Source organism: Pagrus pagrus (genome assembly GCF_965226575.1).
Source record: "Pagrus pagrus genome assembly, chromosome: 2".
Lineage (NCBI taxonomy): Eukaryota > Metazoa > Chordata > Actinopteri > Spariformes > Sparidae > Pagrus > Pagrus pagrus.
Genome location: NC_140186.1, coordinates 14,053,029 through 14,072,279, shown reverse-complemented (window position 1 = coordinate 14,072,279; position 19,251 = coordinate 14,053,029). Strand labels below are relative to the sequence as shown.

Below are 19,251 nucleotides of genomic sequence, written 5' to 3'. Positions count from 1 at the left end.
ATGTGGTATGACTGAAAGCTCCAGAACAGTTACTAAATGGACCTCGAGGTGAGATTGTTTATCAACTACTGACTTCACTACGATTCATGATATATATCAATGCCACAATGGCTTTTAGTAATAGCAGAATATACCTGTCGTACTTTTATTATAACAATTGTGACAACATTAGCACTTTGTACTATTCATGGTTTTAAAATGTATTCCACAGTTAATAATTATCTTTTCTGTTTCCTGTTTTGTTTGTAGATTGCGTCCTCATGTGTCATATTTTACTCTCCATTTCCTATCTTTTTGTCTCATTTCAAACCCCTGTCCTCTTTGTCCTCCTGTCAGTCCAGTGTTTCTCGTCTGTTCTGTGGTCATGTCTTCTCGTGTTTTGCCTGTGTCCTCATGTTATCCTGATTTGTCCTTAGTTAAGTTTTGTGGTCTGTGGTTGGTTTGGTTTTTCGCTCTGGATTACTCTTGTTTTGTTGTCAGCCTTTAGTTGCTTGCATTTTGGATTATAGATGTATGGACTACAGTTTCTGATTATTAAAGCTCGTTTTTTGTTTTTTCTAGCTGCCTGTCTTGGTGTTTCTCTTTTGGGTCATTTTGTGTAAAATCTGACATTTTTTGGTATCTAATTTACATAATCCCACTACATTTATTCCATAACTCCACAAGCATGGTTACATTCAAGCAAAAAGGTAAAGGTGTTGATACCACAATGTACAAATACTCTGTTACAAGTCCTGCATTCATATCTTTACTTGAGTAGAAGCACCAAAGTATTTGCAAAATGTATTTACGTAACAAGAGTAAAAGTACTCATTATATAGACTGGCCCATTTCAGAAAAATACACATATAATTGGATTATAATTATTGATGCATTAATGTGTAAGCATCACTTTAATTTAAGATCCCTGTGCAGTTATTTTGGACAAACAAGACCAAGCCCCTATATAATTAATGGGGAGAGAGCCAGAACTTCACTTTAAATAGTCACCTGGACATAAAAACAACATAATCACCAGTCAAATCTGATAAAAACTGCTTAAAAAGTTTGCTGACTTTGCCCCAAAACAAAGTTTTGAATGCCTTTTTCCCCACAGGTTATACTTCTACTTTTCCTACTACTTTACTTTATATACCTCTGGATAGCACCTAACACATAAATCAAAACATGTTGTTGATTGGGCTTCAGCTTTTATCTAGTAATCACGTGAATCTACATAGCAACTAGTAACTAAACTTATAAAATAGTAGTGGAATAAGTGGTATAATCTTTCCCCTCTGAAATGTAGTGAAGTAGAGGTACAAAGAAGCTTTAAATGGTTATAGCCAAGTTAAATACATCACAAGTGTTCAGTACTTGAATAAATGTACTTGGTTACATTCCACTGCAGCCTATAGCTGAGGTCAAAACACTTTGTCCTGCAGGTTTCTGTTCCTCATTGATTAGATACTCTAATAATCTATAATTGACCCAGTTGCAACAAAAGCCTGCTTTAATCAGGCCCTTGAGGATCAGATTACTAATTGTGCTTCTGTAAATGGCCAGTTGCATTAAAGAAAACCGATGCACCAAATGCCTGTCTGAAAGGGTCGATCCATCATAAAACTTAAGTAACCTGAGGGCAGACGTTGTTGACTGGCGGTCAGTGAGCCACAACACGCATCAATCGTCCTCTCCTCCCTCGTTCTAAAGTAGGAACTTACAACAACGAGTAGCTGCGGTTTTGGCAAACAGCTCCAGACTGGTGAACATCCAGTCTAATTACACGTTGCTTATGCACAGCTGAAATCCAAAGTGAGGTTAAACAAGAAATTCTCTCATCTTATTCTAGGCGCGACCATATATGGACATCCTGGAAGCAATTACGAGGCACGGGGAGGAAATACAGAAGTCTTTATTTAGGATTTCTACTGTACATGCCCTATTTTTCCAAGAATGAAGCCCTGTTTCCAATTACAGCATGTAAAACTGAGGACGAAAGGTTGCACAACGTGGTTTTCTTTTATTGTTTTTGATCGTCTCATTAGTGTATTTAGCCTTAAAGGTCCTATTTGTCAGAAAAGTTGATATTTGAATCTCATTCCCATCAGTAATTGATGAGTTGGGAATGAGACTCAAAAATCAACTTTTCTTACAAATAGGACCTACAGTGTGTGACTACAGCTGTCACAAGCTTCCTTGTTATTAAGATAAGTTCATCTTTCCATTTGATGTTCTCTGGACAAGTATTTGGAATCTTCCCTTGAGCAAGGCACCACCTCTAACTCCTTTTAATCAATTATTATTCAACAACTAAACTCTGATTATTCGTAGAGTAGACAGCGAAGAAAACATCCATTTCACCGGAAACAAGCATGACCCTGTCTGGCCCTCCTTTCCTCTCTGAGTGGGTGAGAGTTTGTTTTTTCACCAGACCACAAACCCTATGGTTTAGTGTGCTGAACTATATTTCACTGAAGACATGAGAGGGGGTGGAGGAAATTCAGTGACTGAATGAAACAACTTTATGTGTGTGTATGTGTGTGTATTTGTGGTGTGTGTGTTCAATCATTATCATGCCAGAGTGTGTTTGTTTTGAGCTGCAACTCCCCAGGAAAAAAAATACACCTTGGCGTGTCGACAGCAGAGAGACCTCCGGAAGGAAGTGATGCAATCATTTCAATTAAGATGACTTATATACAGTCGTGCTCGGAGTTTCCTACAGCATATCCACACATCGAGCTTTTACAGCCTCAACTGCCAGCTTCCACCCGTGGCTCAGAATAGACACCGGGCTCTCCTGTTTGCTGCTGCATCCACTGAACAAGGACCACCGACAGAAGATTTGTCACATTAGCTCTGACACTAACGGACAAAAAGGTAATTGATCATATATTGGCTTATTTATCATTTAACTTTTTCCAGCATGTAGTCTGACTTGCTGATTTTTTTCACATTAATCCAAACTTTCTTGGCTATTGTACTGTAAGCAAAACAAGTTTTTAAGTACAAAATCAATCTTAGATAACTGCTATATAAAGAGAGCTGCTATTTACATAGGTATGTTTTGCATTTTTACAGTGTTTATTCATCTTTGGTGTAATTTTGTGTTTTCATGTTTGCAAAACCAGCTAACTTAAGTTGGAGTAAATCAACATTAATCATATACTGTATGTCTGTTACAGAATGAAGGTTACCATAATTATGTTTTGCCTGATTGGAGCACTTTTTGCCAACCCAGTAAGTATGAGATTGAGAAAATAAAACTCTTAAGACATGCTTATAAATTCTTATAAACATTGTGCAAATTAAAATGTTTGCCTCATTCTGCAGATGAATTTATATAATATGTTAATGGTATATCATGTTGAAGAAACTAAAACGCTAAACAGCATCAGATTCTCACTAGTACTGTCTAGACTCTAATAGCATGTGAACAATCCTCTTTGTGCTGCTCTCTTTCTTTTAGTTGTTTTTTTAATTGTTAGCATTGTTTGTCAGCAAAGCAAGAAGGCAAATAACTTCAAATGGATAAAGAAACACTAGGAATAAAAATGATTCTAGTTTTGTCCTTGACCTTTGATTCCTTTCTTTCAGATTTCATATAACGTCGTTTTGGAATCAAGTGAGCTTGATCCAAACACGGTGAGTGCTTTTTAAAAATCAGTCCTCCCCGTGGAGCGTTACAATGCACTTGTAACTTTTTACACATAAATCATTTGACTGCAGACAGGTTGAGTTCCTCTGACACAGTCAGCAAAAAAATTCAACAATAGGTGTGGTTACTCAAAGAGCATTTCAGACTGTTGTTTACTATACTCTATGTCTGGAGTCATTCACGAAGCGAGGGCTTGCCCAGGCAACGGTTGACAGAATCTTAAATCAATGTGATGATTGTTGGTGTTGCAGTCATATGGTGTAATTAAATACACTGTGGTGTGTGCTAACTTTGTTTTTCTTTCTCAGACTGAAAGTATGTCTGTTTCACAATCATCTGAAAATGACACTTCAGAGATGAAGGTAATATATGTGTGTCTTCAAGTAATGAGGAAATAGTTATTTTATGATGCCTTGATGACTTTTTGCATCACTTTTGATTGCTGATTTTTATCTAAATGGATGTTTATACTTATATTTCTGTTGCAGAGCTCTGAAGAAAATTCCTCAAGCCAAGTAAGTTATTTACTGACTCACTGAAAATATTTTAAAAATATAATGATGTGATGTCAATGTGTCTAAATCCCCTTTTTAAATGTCGTCTTTACAGAGTCAGAGTTCAGAGTCAGAATCTTCAGAAACCACATCAGAGGACACGGTGAGTTTTATCATCGCTCTTTTTTTTTACTTTACTGTCATTAGTAGACTGCATTAAGCTTCTAATTGCTGCGTTCATAAGCTGTGTAGTGCAAACTCGAATAATAAACAGTGAAGAGACAGAATTTAAGTAAAAGAAAGAATGACAGAAAGAAAGAAAAACCACATCCTTGGTGCAGAGAAGCCCAGTAAGCATTCAGATTAATAAAACAAAAGAAATACTCTAGTGTGCTTATCCTTTTACAAGCTCGTCACTGAATGAAGGGGGGCCATTGGGAAGGCAAGGGAGTAATAAGTGGTCTTATAAAAAGAGAATAAAAAACTAAAAAAGAAAATTAGGGGGAAATGGTCAGCATGTTATGAGACTTTCACAAGACCTTTAAAATTGTTTAGACCCCCGAAGCTCCCCTGACAAGTAATCACAAGTTCAGGATTAATTTGACAGCGTACTTGTGTGCTCAGTATTATTTTAAAGGAATGAATTTGGTTGTTGGTGCACATTAGAGAAAAAAGGTCCACACTGGTACTTATGGAACGACAGGACTCCACTGTTAGCTCATATTTTATGGTCCTTCTTGGATAGCATGGATCGATAGTCACACTCCAACATGGATGAATAGAAAGAAATAGCTACATTAAATGCTCACTGTACACACCTGTTGCTGCATTTAACTGTTGTAGAAATTAAGCTGCAAACACTGCATCATTTTCTAAAAGGATTATTCTTTTCCACAAACAGACTTCAGAGGAGAGTGAGAGTGACAGCGACAGTCAATCAGTTGAGGATGATGAGGTAAGACTAATGAAATCAAGTACTTTATTAGACCTATAATGTTTTCCAACTCTTAATGTGTGCACAACATCCCTCTGTTCCCCACTTAGCTCTTGTATTCTCTGTATTTCCACAGGCAGACTCATTTGCTGAAACCAGAGATGACAGCATGGGCAGTGAGGAGAACGTTCGACAGGTGAGATAAACATTTTTGCACTTTAAACTGTCCCGCTTTCGCTGAGATGAAAGTTTTAATGACACTATCTGCTTATTCTCTGCATCAGAGTTGGGTTCGAGTGTTTGCAAGTGTCATCAAAGCCCTGAGTGCAGAGGACAACAGCACAGAGGTCACCGGAGGTCAGTCGGATGATCTGACTGAGAAACAACCCACTCAAACCTCTGCCGCTTCCCAGGGTGACACAAACCTTCAGCTGGTGGACAAGCCCGCTGGCAGCAGTGACACCACGAGCGAAAGCTCAGACACCAGTGAAGTAACTGCTGTAACAGCTGCCTCCAGTGACAGCAGTGAGAGCAACAGCAGCGAAAGCAACGAGACCAGTGAGACCAGTGACAGCAGTGACGCCAGCAACAGCACAGAGGACAGTAACGCCAGTGACAGCAGTGAGCTGGAGCAAATCAAAACCCCAGGCTGTGTGAATGGAACTGAGAGCTGTGAAAGTGAAGAGTATTTCTTCCAGGATATTGGAGACGACGGTCATCATCACTCAGTGGACAATCTGATGGTGCCAGACGAAGATGAAAGGGAGTTATTTCTAAGGAGATGATGACCTGCTCTTGTGCAGCTCCACTATGAACTACAACAACATTTAATGACGTTCCTGATGAGCTCAGGATGACAGATTTGCTCTTGCCCATCACTTCTGAATGTTGATTTGGGCATTATAATGTTATCTACAGCTGATTTTTGTGTGTGTATGTGTGTGTGTGATTATTACTGTGATGAATATAGCCTCAGCATTTACACTGTTTTGGTAATAATAAACAAATACTATAACCATCATATTGGGTGCCTGTGTGTTTTTAAATAATCATTCAGACAAAGGCCACAAAACATTTCTGGAGCTTCACAGCAAAACAGTGTGCAGCGTTCTCCTACACAACTGAAGTGAATGGGGGCTTGTTTTAAAATGTACAAAAACAACCAGAAAAATGAAATGTAAATGTAAAAGTCTACGGAAGCCCAGAGATACCAAATGCTTTGAAAATATGTTACTTTCACCCTTTTTAAAGCTGAAATCTTCACTGTAGCAGCTTAGCTAATAGCAAGCAAGCAAACCAATAACGTCATATAGCCTGCAGGAAAGCTCTTGATATAACGAATGAATGCAGTACTCACTGTGGTATTGATCCATTGACGTCTGCAAGAAGAGAGAACACCATGTTAACTTGGGTGTATGAACTGTGATATTTATCTACTTCTGTTTCCTTGACAAACATGGCCGGTTAGCTCAGTTGGTTAGAGCGTGGTGCTAATAACGCCAAGGTCGCGGGTTCGATCCCCGTACGGGCCATCGCTTCCTTTTCTTTTTGTGAAGTAACGTGCCACACCTGAGCTTATCATGAAACACTTTATGCGGGAACATAATGTTAAAAGTCAATTTGTCAGAGCTTTATTAATGCAGGTCTGCTTATATATTTATAAAAATACAAAAACCAAAGAAAACACTAGATGGCGACAAAGTCAGCAGCTCTTGCTGCAGTGTTTCCTGATACCTGCATACCCTCCCTGGTGTTTTCCCTTATTCTGGATGATTAGACCACTCTCCTCTACTTACAATTAAACAGAAATATACTGGGAATTACGTAATGTCATAAAAATGATGAAGTTCAAGTTGCACCATCCTAACATAACAAAACATAAGGGAGATGTAAACACCCACACAGTCCAGTCCAATAAGTAATGCTACGAGTGTGGGTGGACTATGAGTGTACAGGGGTTACTCTCTTTCCTCCTCATAACATTATAGACAGATTCAACCTCTGTAAATCTTTGGCAGTCACTCAGTTAGCAAACTTAAGCCATCATTAGGTAAAAACTGTATTTGTATAGTGTATTTTAAGCAGTCCAACACTTGTAAATGTCTTAAATACTATTTTGTTTTTCAAAGCATCATATCTGACAGCAAAACAGAACAAGATGGATGATCTTCAAACTCAGTAAACCCACTAACTAATCGTTCCAGATGTAATAACACAAGTTTTGTAGTTGCCACCTGCAGCTCTGTGACTATTGACTGACAACTATTTGATGAAGGCCATTTCATCATCAAGACAGGGGGCTCTTTTGTTGCTGTAGTTTTGCTACAGCACAGAGCTCATACAGCTGCAACAAATAAAAGCATCATAATAATCTTCCATAATCTTCCAAACAAGCTAAAAAATATATACACATATTACTGGGTCAGATGTAGGCTAAAGGAAACACCGGTATTGTACTGTCAGGGAAGATATTCAAGAATTTTCAATGAAAAATAAATCAGTATTTCGTTTTTAGAAAACATTTAATACAACATATTAAATCGTGTTTGATAATGTTGGAACAATAGATGCAATGTGACAATTTCCCCCCCCCCCAAAAATGAAATCAAAGTTGCATCTGCACGGTGACCCTCCTCTTAAATCTACCAACAAACCACAAGCTGAAAATGCAGCTCAACATAAACGAACATTGTGTTTCGGTCACATTATTTAAATCTTTATTGAAACAGTTTCATGAATTCAGAAATCAGAATTAACAGGCAAAAATAATGCCCAACACGCTACAGTCCTATGTTGAACCCATAAACATCTGCGGTATCCACTTTGAGGTCACTTTCTTAGCTGGGAAAGTGAGACTTGAGGTGTTCCTTCAGAGCTGGTATTGTGGGAAGCTCTCTGCGACACACGTGACAACGGAGAGGTAGTTTCAACAACTCACTGGTTCCTTCTTTGACACTGACGCTTCCATTTCTTTCAAGCATCTCAATGACATCTGCAGATAAGAAAAAAGAGAACGAAAACTACAAATTAGCAGTAAGAAACACTGTGTAATACTGCAGAACTTCAAGTTAAAACACATGACAAAAAACATGAAGTTTGCTTTCACCTTGAGACTCGATGAAATAGTCCGTTGTGAATGAGTTCCAGTGCTTTTTGTTCTTTAAACAAGGAGAGTCAAAGTCTTGGCTGATCACATGGAGGTGAACATGACTGGAAACAAACATACACGTAAATTGTTATTACTTGTGTATCTACATCAAATAAATGTTGATCCTCCTGATGAACAGGCTTGAATTTGTGTCATACTGCCAGAGTTTATTTGCATTTACCAATCAATTTATTATAAATTGTGTATACTTTACATTGCTGCCAACCATTTTTCAAAGCTTTTTTTAATTTTTAATTTTTAGACTGGTGTATTGGGGTATTGGGTTTCTTTCTTGAGGAAGAAAATAATAATAATAATGGATTTTTCCTGTCACCACATTTTCTCTGATTTATTACTACGCCTATAACCCTCACCATTAATCGACAGTTGTTAAATGTAAAGTTCAAAGTTGCAAAATACAACACAGACAAGAATGAGGCAGTGTTGAGCTCTGGGTAGACGTTTTTCATTTTGGTTCTCAAGCTACAGTAGGTGACTTTATTTGGCTGTACTGTGTATGATAGAACAAGGTAAGTGTGTTTTATAGCACATTTCCTACACAAATACATTTTAAAGTTTCTTATACAATCCATCAATAGCAAGAAGAAAATACAGAATAAAACCTTCAAACACAAATTTAAAAAGAAAGAAACAATTTTAAAGAAGAAATAAATACTAGACAGGTACAGATGTACAAGTGAGGTGGTGATGAGTACACAAGTTTCAATCAAAGGACCTTTGACTTTATTTCAAAAGTTGGACTCCAGCATTCGCATTAAATGCTGCACCATCCAGACAGTGATTACTTACCTCATACTGGGGATGGCGTGGTACCCTGAGCGGAAATGTAGCGAGCTAGCATCTGGACACTGCTGAACCATCTGGTTGCCGACTTCCTGCATGTGTTTCAGCAGGTCACAGTGCTCCTCACGTAAGGCCTTCAGGCTGGAAATGGACTGCCACGGGAGGACGAGCCAGTGGTAGCGAGCTTTAGGGTATTTATCTTTGATTACGACTACTTTATCGTCCTTGTACACCTAGAAAAGAGGAGACAATGATTTGTTTTTAATTCTCTGTCACACATCCATGATTCAGATCAAGCATCACACCAACTGTCTTTCCTTTTTTTTTCAACAGCTACCTGCATTTTTGGGTCTTGCATTGAGGCCTTGAGACCTTGGCTCCAATGTCCAACATTTTCCTGCAACAAATTTAAGGTGACATGTTTTTTATCTGATAAAACAATACTCATACCAGCTCTAAAGAAAATCCATACAAGAGAAAAACATGGGGAATTCATAAAAACAACATCTTGAATACATGCAACCCCTTTCTCTTACATCTCTTACACTGGGTTTTGCCGTTTCTCCAGGGCTGACTGACACAGACACCTTTTCTGTCTGTTTGGCTGCTTTCATACTCGAAGCCTCTCTGTGGCTCTCTCTGTCCTCTGAAGCCGGTTCTCGTTGTCTTTTGATGCCGACGCGGTCCCCGCTGGGATCCTCCTTGAACTGTACAGTGTATGAGTAGAGCTGATTGACAATATGAAGCTGCTGTCCTGGCTTCATTTTGACCTCATTGTCTTTCCCCACCACCACAGAGTCTACGGAGGTGGGGTTCAGGCCCAGCTTTGGAATTAAGACAGGAGATGAGACAGTGTCACATTCAGTGATCATTACTGATTCAATAGCAGATTAGATTCGATTATTTAAATCAATGTTCTTTATGTTTCTTACCTGTTTAACTTTGACATAACCTTTGTTGCATTCTGCTTTCAGTTCAACTGGTTGAGAAGGGATAACATTAGCACAGGTTAAAGCATGTGTTTATACATTTTAAGATTTTATTTTACTTTAAGATTGTTTTAACTTCAAAACAAAATATATGAAAGATATTCGAACATAGATAAAAAAAAGAATAGAACAATCAAAATATAATCATTACAGACAAATATGATATGTATATAATAAGGATTTTGTTAATAGACTGAACTGCAGCTGCTCTAATGTAAAGTTTGAAATCCTTAACAACACATAAGACAGGCTAAGTTAAAAAAAAGTATCTTGAGATTTTTATGAAATAAATACAGTATACATCGAAGTGTAAAGCATAAAATGTGTGCAATATATGAAATTAACTTCTGCTTCTGGCCATAGTGATTTTAAATCAGACTGGATGTACATAGACATAAGATAAATAATATATAGTATATTAACTAAATGTTCACTGTTTAGTCATTTTCTTTTACAAGCAGTTCATATGATGATCTCCATTGTTCCCTTTCTTTTGGTCACCATTTTCTTTTAAACGCTTTTCCAACAAACACTATATAAAAAGCCGTTTTAACGTCATGTTATTATACGTAACTGGGTATTTAAATAAAACTTTATATAAACTTTTGTGACATTTTCTTATATGTTCCCTTATTGATGTTGGAGGCTACTTTGCTAACGCAGCCAGTGGACGAAACAGAGAGGTATCGTTATATTACCTTGCTGCCGAGAGCATTTTTTGTCTTTAATAGTCGTTTCTGGACCTCGACCCAGGACAACTGTCTGTAGGTGAGGGAGACGAATGGGTTTATGATTACCCTCCTCGCTGATAAGCCAGCAAATTGGCATTTTATCATGTTATGAGGCTATTTTAACCAACAGAACTGCAAACCTGTTTGCAGCCCACGCTTTTGTTTTGGTTAACTCCTCGTCGCAGGAGTTTGACGTCACTGTAGCAGGTTTTTGCCCCTGGTAGAGGCGGGTTAGAAGATTCTGGAAGAGTGAGCCGAGGTTTTGCTCTGAACTTCAACATATTCTCTTCATATAAGGTAAGAAACTGATAATTCAACTGTACATGTTTTGTTTGTACCTGTGTCATATTTAATTTTTTTAGCTTAACGTAAAAAAACAAAACATCCTAGCTAGCGTGTTAGCACTAGCCAGGCTAGCAGTGGTTTAGCTAAGTAACGCTAGCTAAAGTACGTAGGGCCTCGTAGAATCGAAACCTTACTGTTTTCATCATGAGCAGGGTAACAGGTAGTTGCTAACATGTTAGCATCCTCGTGTCAACCAAGAATAGGCCGGTGGTGGTGATTTATTTCGTGTTTCTATGTAATTAACACAAGTAAACAAAATAGACAAGGCGTGTAACGTTAACAAATATTACATTTGAACCTCTTTGTATGATTATTTCCCCGTGTCTACAGTTTTAATGTTACATTTCATGTCAGTGTCATGGTCCAAATATTAAATAAACCAAATAAAGTAAAATTTAAGAAATGAACTGTGTTGGAATCTAGCTAAGTACAGTAACTCAAATACTTAAAGTATTTGTACTTTACTTGCGTATTTCTGTTTTGTGCTAGTTTACACTTCTACAGAGGGAAATATTAGCTACTTTTAACGTTATATTTATCTGACAGTAATAAATACTAGTTACATTTCGGAACAAAGCTGTACACACAGACGAGTATTTAATTAGTTTTATAAAATATGACTTGTCATAGATGAAAGTACCCAACACTAGTTATTAGCTCTGCCTTGTCAACATTCAGATGTTGATTGATAAGATGGTAATGAATCAGGAATAACACGCTGATAACAAATATTTAATAAATGTGACTTTAAATCTGGCCATTGTGCATAATGAGGACTTTTCCTTTCCTCCTTTTACTCTGATGTGTCTTTCAGTGACAGTCTTAATATCTTCGTCCTTTTTTTTTTACAGACATTTTTTTTAATGCTGATAGTTTCTATCCAGTAACAGTGGTTTTCAGTTTCAGTTCTCTGTCAGCATTCTGACGTGGAGGGGTGGGGTCAAAGAGCATGTTTGCCTTATAACCTGCATACTAAGGAGAGTATGTCACTCTTCCTGAACCTGATCAAGGAGCCTATAATATATTTGATTGGTTCCTTGAACCTGTCATCTGCGAAGCCACTGACGTGACCGCACATGTATGACGGTGGCTTCCATGAGTTCAACTGAAACACCTAGACCACAAATATGTAAAGTCTTACTTAGACTTAGTTTTATTACATAGAAGGAATCCACTGGAACAAATCTTGACGTTAGCGAATGCTGATGGAGATCCAGTTGAACTTGTGTAAGCTGCTGTAGTAAAAGACTGACATGAAGGAAAAGATCATAAGATTGCCATAGGAAAAACACATCAGAGTCCAAAAAATATCGACATTAAATGCGATAAGATTATAAGTGTGTTACAATCATATTTAATGGAGGGCTCTGTTCTTTTTTCCCTGTCTAAATCGAGTCTATTTTGGAATGAAACAATGTCCCATGTCTAACATTTACACAACCAACAAGATAAAGACTGCTCTCACAGTTAAGCCACATGATGATACGCTTTATTTTTGGATTTAATTTGCTCTATTTTCTGTTGTGACAATGACACATTATATTCATAATCACTTAGCAACACATTAAATTTAATTTAAATAATCTCTCTTAGTTTAGAGACTGCTAGTAAATACTAATGTGTTTTACTTTTCTTTTACTTTTCGAAGGTTATCTGTCAAAGACAAACATGGTTAAAGAAACAGGCTTCTATGACACATTGGGTGTGAAACCCAGTGCAACTCCTGACGAACTGAAAAGAGCCTATCGCAAACTAGCCTTGAAATATCACCCTGACAAAAATCCGACAGAGGGAGAGAAGGTGAGTTCCTTTCATTACACTCATAAACATTAACATTAGCAAGTGTATTTAATTTTCCTTTGGAATAGCACATTTTGTGAATTTTAGGAATTTTCTGAACAGATTAAATGGATTGTATTTATAGTCAAATTACAATTTTAATAATATTCAACATCTTAAAATCCAGGCTAAAATCTATCTATCAGATATTACTGAATTGAATTATATAATGGGTCGGATGAAACCGGGTATGAGTAGTTTTTGTTTAATCGATTTTCATTGCTCTTTTTCATCTACAGTTTCATTTGTATAAGTGATATAAAATTAATACTTGAATGGAGTCGTTATTTGGCACATAATGTGAAAAGACTTTTTTAAGGAGCTTTACAGCCAGATTTTGCTTTTGGACTGTTCTTAAACAAGTATGTGTTTTTGTTTCTTCTCTTTGTAGTTCAAGCAGATCTCACAGGCGTATGAGGTGCTGTCAGATGCCAAGAAGAGAGAGGTCTATGACCGTGGAGGTGAAAAGGCTATAAAGGAAGGAGGAACTGGTGGTGGTGGAGGCAGTGGGGGCTTTGCCTCACCTATGGATATCTTTGACCTGTTTTTTGGTGGCGGCAGTCGGATGCACAGAGAGAGAAAAGGTACGTAAATATTAGAGAAATAATCCCTAAACTGAAATGATGTGTGAAGTTTGTAAAGTATTTATATTTATGGTTTGAAAGTTTTGAGGCCTGATTGAGTTACATAAAGAAAGAGCAAGAGTTCTGTTGACGAGGAAGTTGCTTTTGAACATTTAGTTGTGGCAATAGGGCTGCATCTAGCTGTTACTTCCTTTTTTGATTAGTATGTGTCTTGTTATTGCTGAGCAACAGTCCAAACAACAAACATGTAATTTATTGTAATATAAGACCAAGAAAAGCAGAAAAGTCTCACACTTGAGAAAATGACCAATAATTGAGTAATCAGTGCTGCTCTTCTAAAGCCCCTGATATTAGCTCTTTGCAGATATCGATATATTGTTATCAGCCGATAAATGGCAAGAAATAAAAGTACAGAAATGAAATGTTTTGAAACGGTGCCATTATTATTTACAAGTTTATTTTTCAACTGAAAATTTGTCCAGCCCAGTAAATTTCTTGGTCTCTGTTGTTGAAATCAAATCTAAGAAAACCTAATGCCAAATGTGTATTCATAGTAAAGGACTGTGAAAGTAAAACTAGTATTGTTTGATATTGTACTATCATTTTGTTTTTCTTTGGGGTTGTTTTTTTTTGTTTTTTGACTATCAACAGCAGTGTCACACTCAAAGATCTTGTATGAGTTTGGTCGTAAGCTCTGCTGTGCATCATGTTTGACACGGGCTTGTCAGTTTAATTTTCTCCCTGCAGAAAACAAAACATGATTTTCTCATGCTGTAATGAATTGGCTCCTCATTCCTGCTGCAGCTGGTGTTTGTTAGCAAACACATTAAAGCCAACACACATACAAGACTGTTGAACAAGCTTGATAAATGTATGAGAGATCATGTTTTCTGGCTGTACATCAAGTGTCTTACTTGTGACTTTGCAGTTTGGCTAGAAAAGGAAAACTATTCTGAGCCTCAAGTAAAGAAGTAAACACATAGCTGATACCCGTCTACAGCCCAGTGTCATCTTCCAGCTTCCACATTTTTTTTGTTGTGATTTAGGATTTGGTAGCAGAAGTTTAGGCTTGTTTATTTCAACATGTATAGTATGTAATATGAAATGACAGTGATATAAAAAGGAATCACACATGTGTATTGATTTCCAACTATTTCCAAGAAACAGTACTATTAAAATCTCTGATTTGTCTCACCTCAGGTAAGAACATCGTTCATCAGATTTCAGTGACGTTGGAAGATCTTTATAATGGAGCTACAAGGAAACTTGCTCTCCAGAAGAACATTATTTGTGAGAGATGTGAAGGTACGTGTTTTGCTATGCGAGTTATTTTTTACATGCTCTTGTTAGCGTCCGTCACTGGACTTGTTAAGTAATCCGAGCAGGCTTTTCAGCACACACAGGTCATGAAAAGGCTCTTTGTCCAAAACCAAAATTAATCTGTCTTGTAAATGTTATCCAGTCCGTGCACCCACAGTTTTATACAAGGAGCCAAACATAAAACAAAAATAGCTTCTATCTTTGTTAACAAAGAGCTGACCGTTGATTATTCTTGGCAGGTCGTGGGAGTCGGAAAGGAGCTGCGCAGATGTGCATGACTTGCCATGGCACAGGCATGCAGGTCCGCATGCACCAGCTAGTACCAGGTATGGTTCAGCAAGTGTCCACGGTGTGCCACAGCTGTCAGGGCCAAGGACAGAGAATCAGCCACAAGGACCGCTGCAAAGGATGCGGAGGCAGAAAGATCCTGCGGCAGAAGAAGATTTTGGAGGTCCACATTGACAAAGGTGAGAGCGACGGGAGGGTTTATCCAAATGCATGTGTGACTGGGTGAAGACTGAACCAGAAGACCAAATATTGTCCATGAATCACCTGTTCACTTACCTGCTACAGGTATGAGAGATGGCCAGAAGATTGTTTTCCATGGAGAGGGAGACCAGGAGCCAGGAATAGAGCCAGGTGACATCATCATCGTCTTGGACCAGCGAGAACATCCACATTTCACCCGGTAATAAATATGTTCTCTGTTATCAAGTATCTTTAGACAACATATACAGTATATATGGTGAATATAAAGTCTTTCACTGGAAATTTAAGTGGTACATGAGCTAAAGTAGAAGCACCAATTCTGGTCACTAGAGGGCAATAAAAATCTAAATTAATACTCAAAGTCCTATTTGACTTTGCACCCTGTTGATTGAATTTTAACTAGAAGTGTTATATTTTATTAAATCACCTCTGCTTTTCTTGTTCTTACTCATGTCCTCAGGCGAGGAGAAGACCTGGTCAGGTCAATGGAGTTGCAGCTGGTCGAGGCTCTGTGTGGTTTCAAAAAGCCCATTGAGACACTGGACGACAGAACTCTCCTCATCATCTCACATCCAGGTAAACCAAGTTATTAAATGCACAGCTACATTTTAAAATGTCAAATGTTTAGTTGGCATTCAGACTAAATGCCTGTTGGCGTCCTTGACAGTGTGATTAGATGATTTATATTGACCGTCAGTAAGTTGAGGGGCAAACCTCTCCAACCTCTCCTTTGGAAGATATGAAATGCAAAGCATTTGTTTTACATTTAAAAATGTTTGACCCAGCACGTCCTGGTGAACAGTCACTGGCCAAGAATTGTTTTACTAGTCAATGTTTTTTTTGCATATGATTTGAGAAACAAAGTATATTATGGTCCACTGTGTTACCAAGAGAGAATAGAGCCAATATTATATTTATATAAATGCAATAAAATGTGTTTGGTAGTGGTATTTGTTTTAGACCTAATTTATTACTAGAAAACAAATGGCTTGCATTTATTTTAAGGTGCTAAGTTTATAAAAAACTAGCATTTTTTTAATTAATAAATACACGATAACCCAAGTCCTTCGATTTTTACCGGGCATTGGCCAGATTATTTCAAACAACAAGAGGATGTAGAATTTAATTTTCAGTTCTTCATTTCACTAACATGGCCAATGTTTTTCATCATATTTTAGGGGAATTGATCAAACCTGGAGACACAAAGTGCGTCTTGAATGAGGGGATGCCCATGCATCGCAGGCCGTTTGAGAAGGGACGCCTTATTATTCACTTCTCGGTAAGATGTTTTTCAGTATCCACTCCTTTTTAATGTTTTTTTTTTTTTTTTTTTTTCACTCCCTTTCACTTATCTATTCTATTTTTACTATACACACACTTTCCCCTCTGTAAAAGGAAAACATATCTACATCGGCCTCACACACAAATGCACAAAAATACCCATCCAATAATGTCAGCACCGTATCAACCTCTGTCTTGCACCTATGTCCTCTTCTCTGTCTGAGTCTTTGTAATGTAAAATGTGTTAAATCGCCTGTTATGTTTTGTCTTTGAAAATGACAACAAACAAATAGACGTCAGCACTTTTGCACATGGTCATCAAATTGTTACACTGACACGGTCACACTGCAGGGTGCTGAATTGTTTAATGGTTGTTGAAATCCGTGTGTTGAATCTTTTAGGTGGTGTTCCCACAACCCAACTTCCTCCCCGAACAGAAGCTGAAGGAGCTGGAGCGCTACCTCCCAGGAAAGCTGGAGGCAGAGCAGCCGGACAGAATGGATGAAGACCTGTACATCTACGCCAACCTGGAGGAGTGTGACTTTGAGAACAGAAGAAGAAGCAACCATCAATACTACTACATGGATGAAGACGACTGCACTGGGGGTGTTCAGTGTCAGACATCTTAAATAACATCTGACCTGTTCTTACACCAGAGGCCCATACCCTCATCTCTTAAAGCACCTTTATTTTGAATTTTGTGCACTTTTTTATTTAATTATTACTCTTTTTTTTTTTTCTTTCAAGCTGAATCATAAAACTGTGTCCCAACACCCTCCTGATTTATTCTAATACATTTTGGACAGATTAACTTTTAAGTTACAGGACTAAACTTGGATCTGGGTGAATGGGATGCCTTGTCATCTTTGGGACCTTTTTTTTTTTTTTTTTGCAAGATTTAGTTTTTTTTATTTTTCCAGTCACACTGTGATGAGAGATGAGAGGGCTGGTTCTACAGGGGCTTCAGAAGAAAGAAAAACTTCTTTGTCTAAGCAAAGACTGCCTGCTTTTACATGCAGTAACACTAAAACGGATGCCAATGTTAATATGAAAATAACCTTTTTTATAGTGTTACTAAATCAGCTGTTGTTGTGGACCACTTGTTGGTGACTTGTTCAATAAGTTGTGTGTGTGTGTGTGAAGACCTAGTGTTCAGATAGGCGTGGAGAGGCTTGTGCATTTAGACTTGAGTTTAAACATTTCTGCTGTTTTACCCTTTCAAGGGCTATTTTCTAGACAGTCTTAAACAATCATAAAATGTGACAAAAGGTAATAATGATGCAGGCGTGGCAGTACATAGGTTCAAGCCACTAAATTGTAGAGTATTCAAACTAATATTTATATTTAGTTTAATATGTTGCTGCAATCAGTTTTCTGTGGTGATGCCGCACATTTCATTATGTTTTGGACACCTCATGTGGAACATTTCATGTATATACAGCACAGTCTGATATGGGCAAAAGGTCAAAGATGAGTAAGAAGGCACTTTATTTTAGTACAGTTAACAGATCAGGGAGGGTTTAGAAGAACTTAACATGATTTTATCATTCTGTCTTAATGCGGTTTGGGGTTTTATTTAAAGTTATTTAGAGAAATCGGTAAACCTGCTTGTTGTAACAGGCCCCTAATGCCTTGATGCTTTCCCTCTCTCTAAAAAGTGCCAAGCTGCACCCAAGTTATACACAAACAGAGTGGCTTATGTCTAGGATGTTGTTTTAAAGGTTGAATCGATTATTTCAGGTATGTGATTTTAAAATCATTAGAATAATTTAGATTTGCTTCATTTATAATTTCAATTACAAATTTTAATCAATTTGCAAGATAAACTTGTTGATGGGTTTTTGCTCGTGTTGGCCCACAAGCTATTAATGGTGTCTTTTGTCATGCCTCATATTTCGGAAATGTTAAATGCCAAATGGGTCGGTGGGAGGTTATGGAGGGACTTAAAATCGCCACACCTGATACCTCATTGAAGTGTCTGCCTATTTGAAGGCCTTATCATGACTTTAACTTGATGCTACGTTTCTTTCTGTGGTGACTTTGCCTTTGGTTATTGTGAGAAAAAAAAGAAGAAAAAAAACACGACTATGCTCACCAGAAGTGAGATCCCTTGAATGGACAACTGTTCTTGATGCAAAGTTATGGGTACTCATAATGTCAGGGGAACTCGACTCGAAGTTCAGCTCAAATAAGTGTCGTCAAGTTCTTAATTTGACTGTATGCGTGTTAGGACCAATGATCTACTTGTTCATGCTCATGTTTTCTAATTAAATTCAGTTTTATGGTCTCTGTAAGTTGTAGAATTACTTTGTGTGATTGATGTTTACTTTTCTAAGCACTGATATTTTCAAACATTTAAGAGTAGAGTTACAGATGACTTTTTTTCGTAAACAATCTGATTTTAATGTTAAGCAGCCTTTTATTTTGTACTAAAGATAATTTTAATTATCTCAAATGTAAAAAAAAAAAATATTGCTGTAATTCTCTTTCAGCCATGCCACGGGACATTCGACAATTAATCTACGCCAGAGCTGAAATGATAAGTCGAAAATGAACAGGCAACTATTTGATAATCGGTTAACCTGTCAGTTATTTTTGAAGCAAAACTGCCAAACACATCACTGTTCCCAGACTCTAAATGTGAATTTTTACTGGT

General features: G+C 37.5%; 3 protein-coding genes across 6 annotated transcripts; 2 read left to right on the top strand and 1 right to left on the bottom strand.

Annotated features, from left to right (window-relative positions):
- Nucleotides 1-2,751: 2,751 nt before the first annotated feature.
- Nucleotides 2,752-6,067, top strand: scpp1 (secretory calcium-binding phosphoprotein 1). The gene is made up of 9 exons (XM_084373223.1): nucleotides 2,752-2,859; nucleotides 3,165-3,219; nucleotides 3,577-3,624; nucleotides 3,946-3,999; nucleotides 4,126-4,152; nucleotides 4,247-4,294; nucleotides 5,033-5,086; nucleotides 5,202-5,261; nucleotides 5,350-6,067. The coding sequence occupies exons 2-9, from the start codon at nucleotides 3,166-3,168 to the stop codon at nucleotides 5,848-5,850; spliced, it is 846 nt and encodes a 281-aa protein (XP_084229349.1). The 5' UTR covers nucleotides 2,752-2,859; nucleotide 3,165; the 3' UTR covers nucleotides 5,851-6,067.
- A 1,698-nt stretch (nucleotides 6,068-7,765) lies between these two features.
- Nucleotides 7,766-10,919, bottom strand: aptx (aprataxin). Of its 4 annotated transcripts, none has more exons than XM_084377568.1 (7): nucleotides 10,705-10,919; nucleotides 9,950-9,996; nucleotides 9,554-9,841; nucleotides 9,355-9,414; nucleotides 9,024-9,250; nucleotides 8,172-8,275; nucleotides 7,766-8,057 (listed from the first exon to the last, which is right to left on the bottom strand). In XM_084377568.1, the coding sequence occupies exons 1-7, from the start codon at nucleotides 10,832-10,834 to the stop codon at nucleotides 7,903-7,905; spliced, it is 1,011 nt and encodes a 336-aa protein (XP_084233694.1). In that variant the 5' UTR covers nucleotides 10,835-10,919; the 3' UTR covers nucleotides 7,766-7,902. The 4 variants fall into 4 exon arrangements, with proteins under 4 accessions (XP_084233694.1, XP_084233695.1, XP_084233696.1 ...); XM_084377569.1 differs by having other exon boundaries at nucleotides 9,563-9,841; XM_084377570.1 differs by lacking the exon at nucleotides 9,950-9,996 and having other exon boundaries at nucleotides 9,554-9,724.
- A 17-nt stretch (nucleotides 10,920-10,936) lies between these two features.
- Nucleotides 10,937-18,882, top strand: dnaja1 (DnaJ heat shock protein family (Hsp40) member A1). Its single transcript, XM_084377561.1, has 9 exons — nucleotides 10,937-11,034; nucleotides 12,731-12,882; nucleotides 13,313-13,505; nucleotides 14,706-14,810; nucleotides 15,065-15,292; nucleotides 15,399-15,513; nucleotides 15,775-15,890; nucleotides 16,493-16,593; nucleotides 16,997-18,882. The coding sequence occupies exons 2-9, from the start codon at nucleotides 12,751-12,753 to the stop codon at nucleotides 17,222-17,224; spliced, it is 1,218 nt and encodes a 405-aa protein (XP_084233687.1). The 5' UTR covers nucleotides 10,937-11,034; nucleotides 12,731-12,750; the 3' UTR covers nucleotides 17,225-18,882.
- The last annotated feature ends 369 nt before the right edge of the window (nucleotides 18,883-19,251 follow it).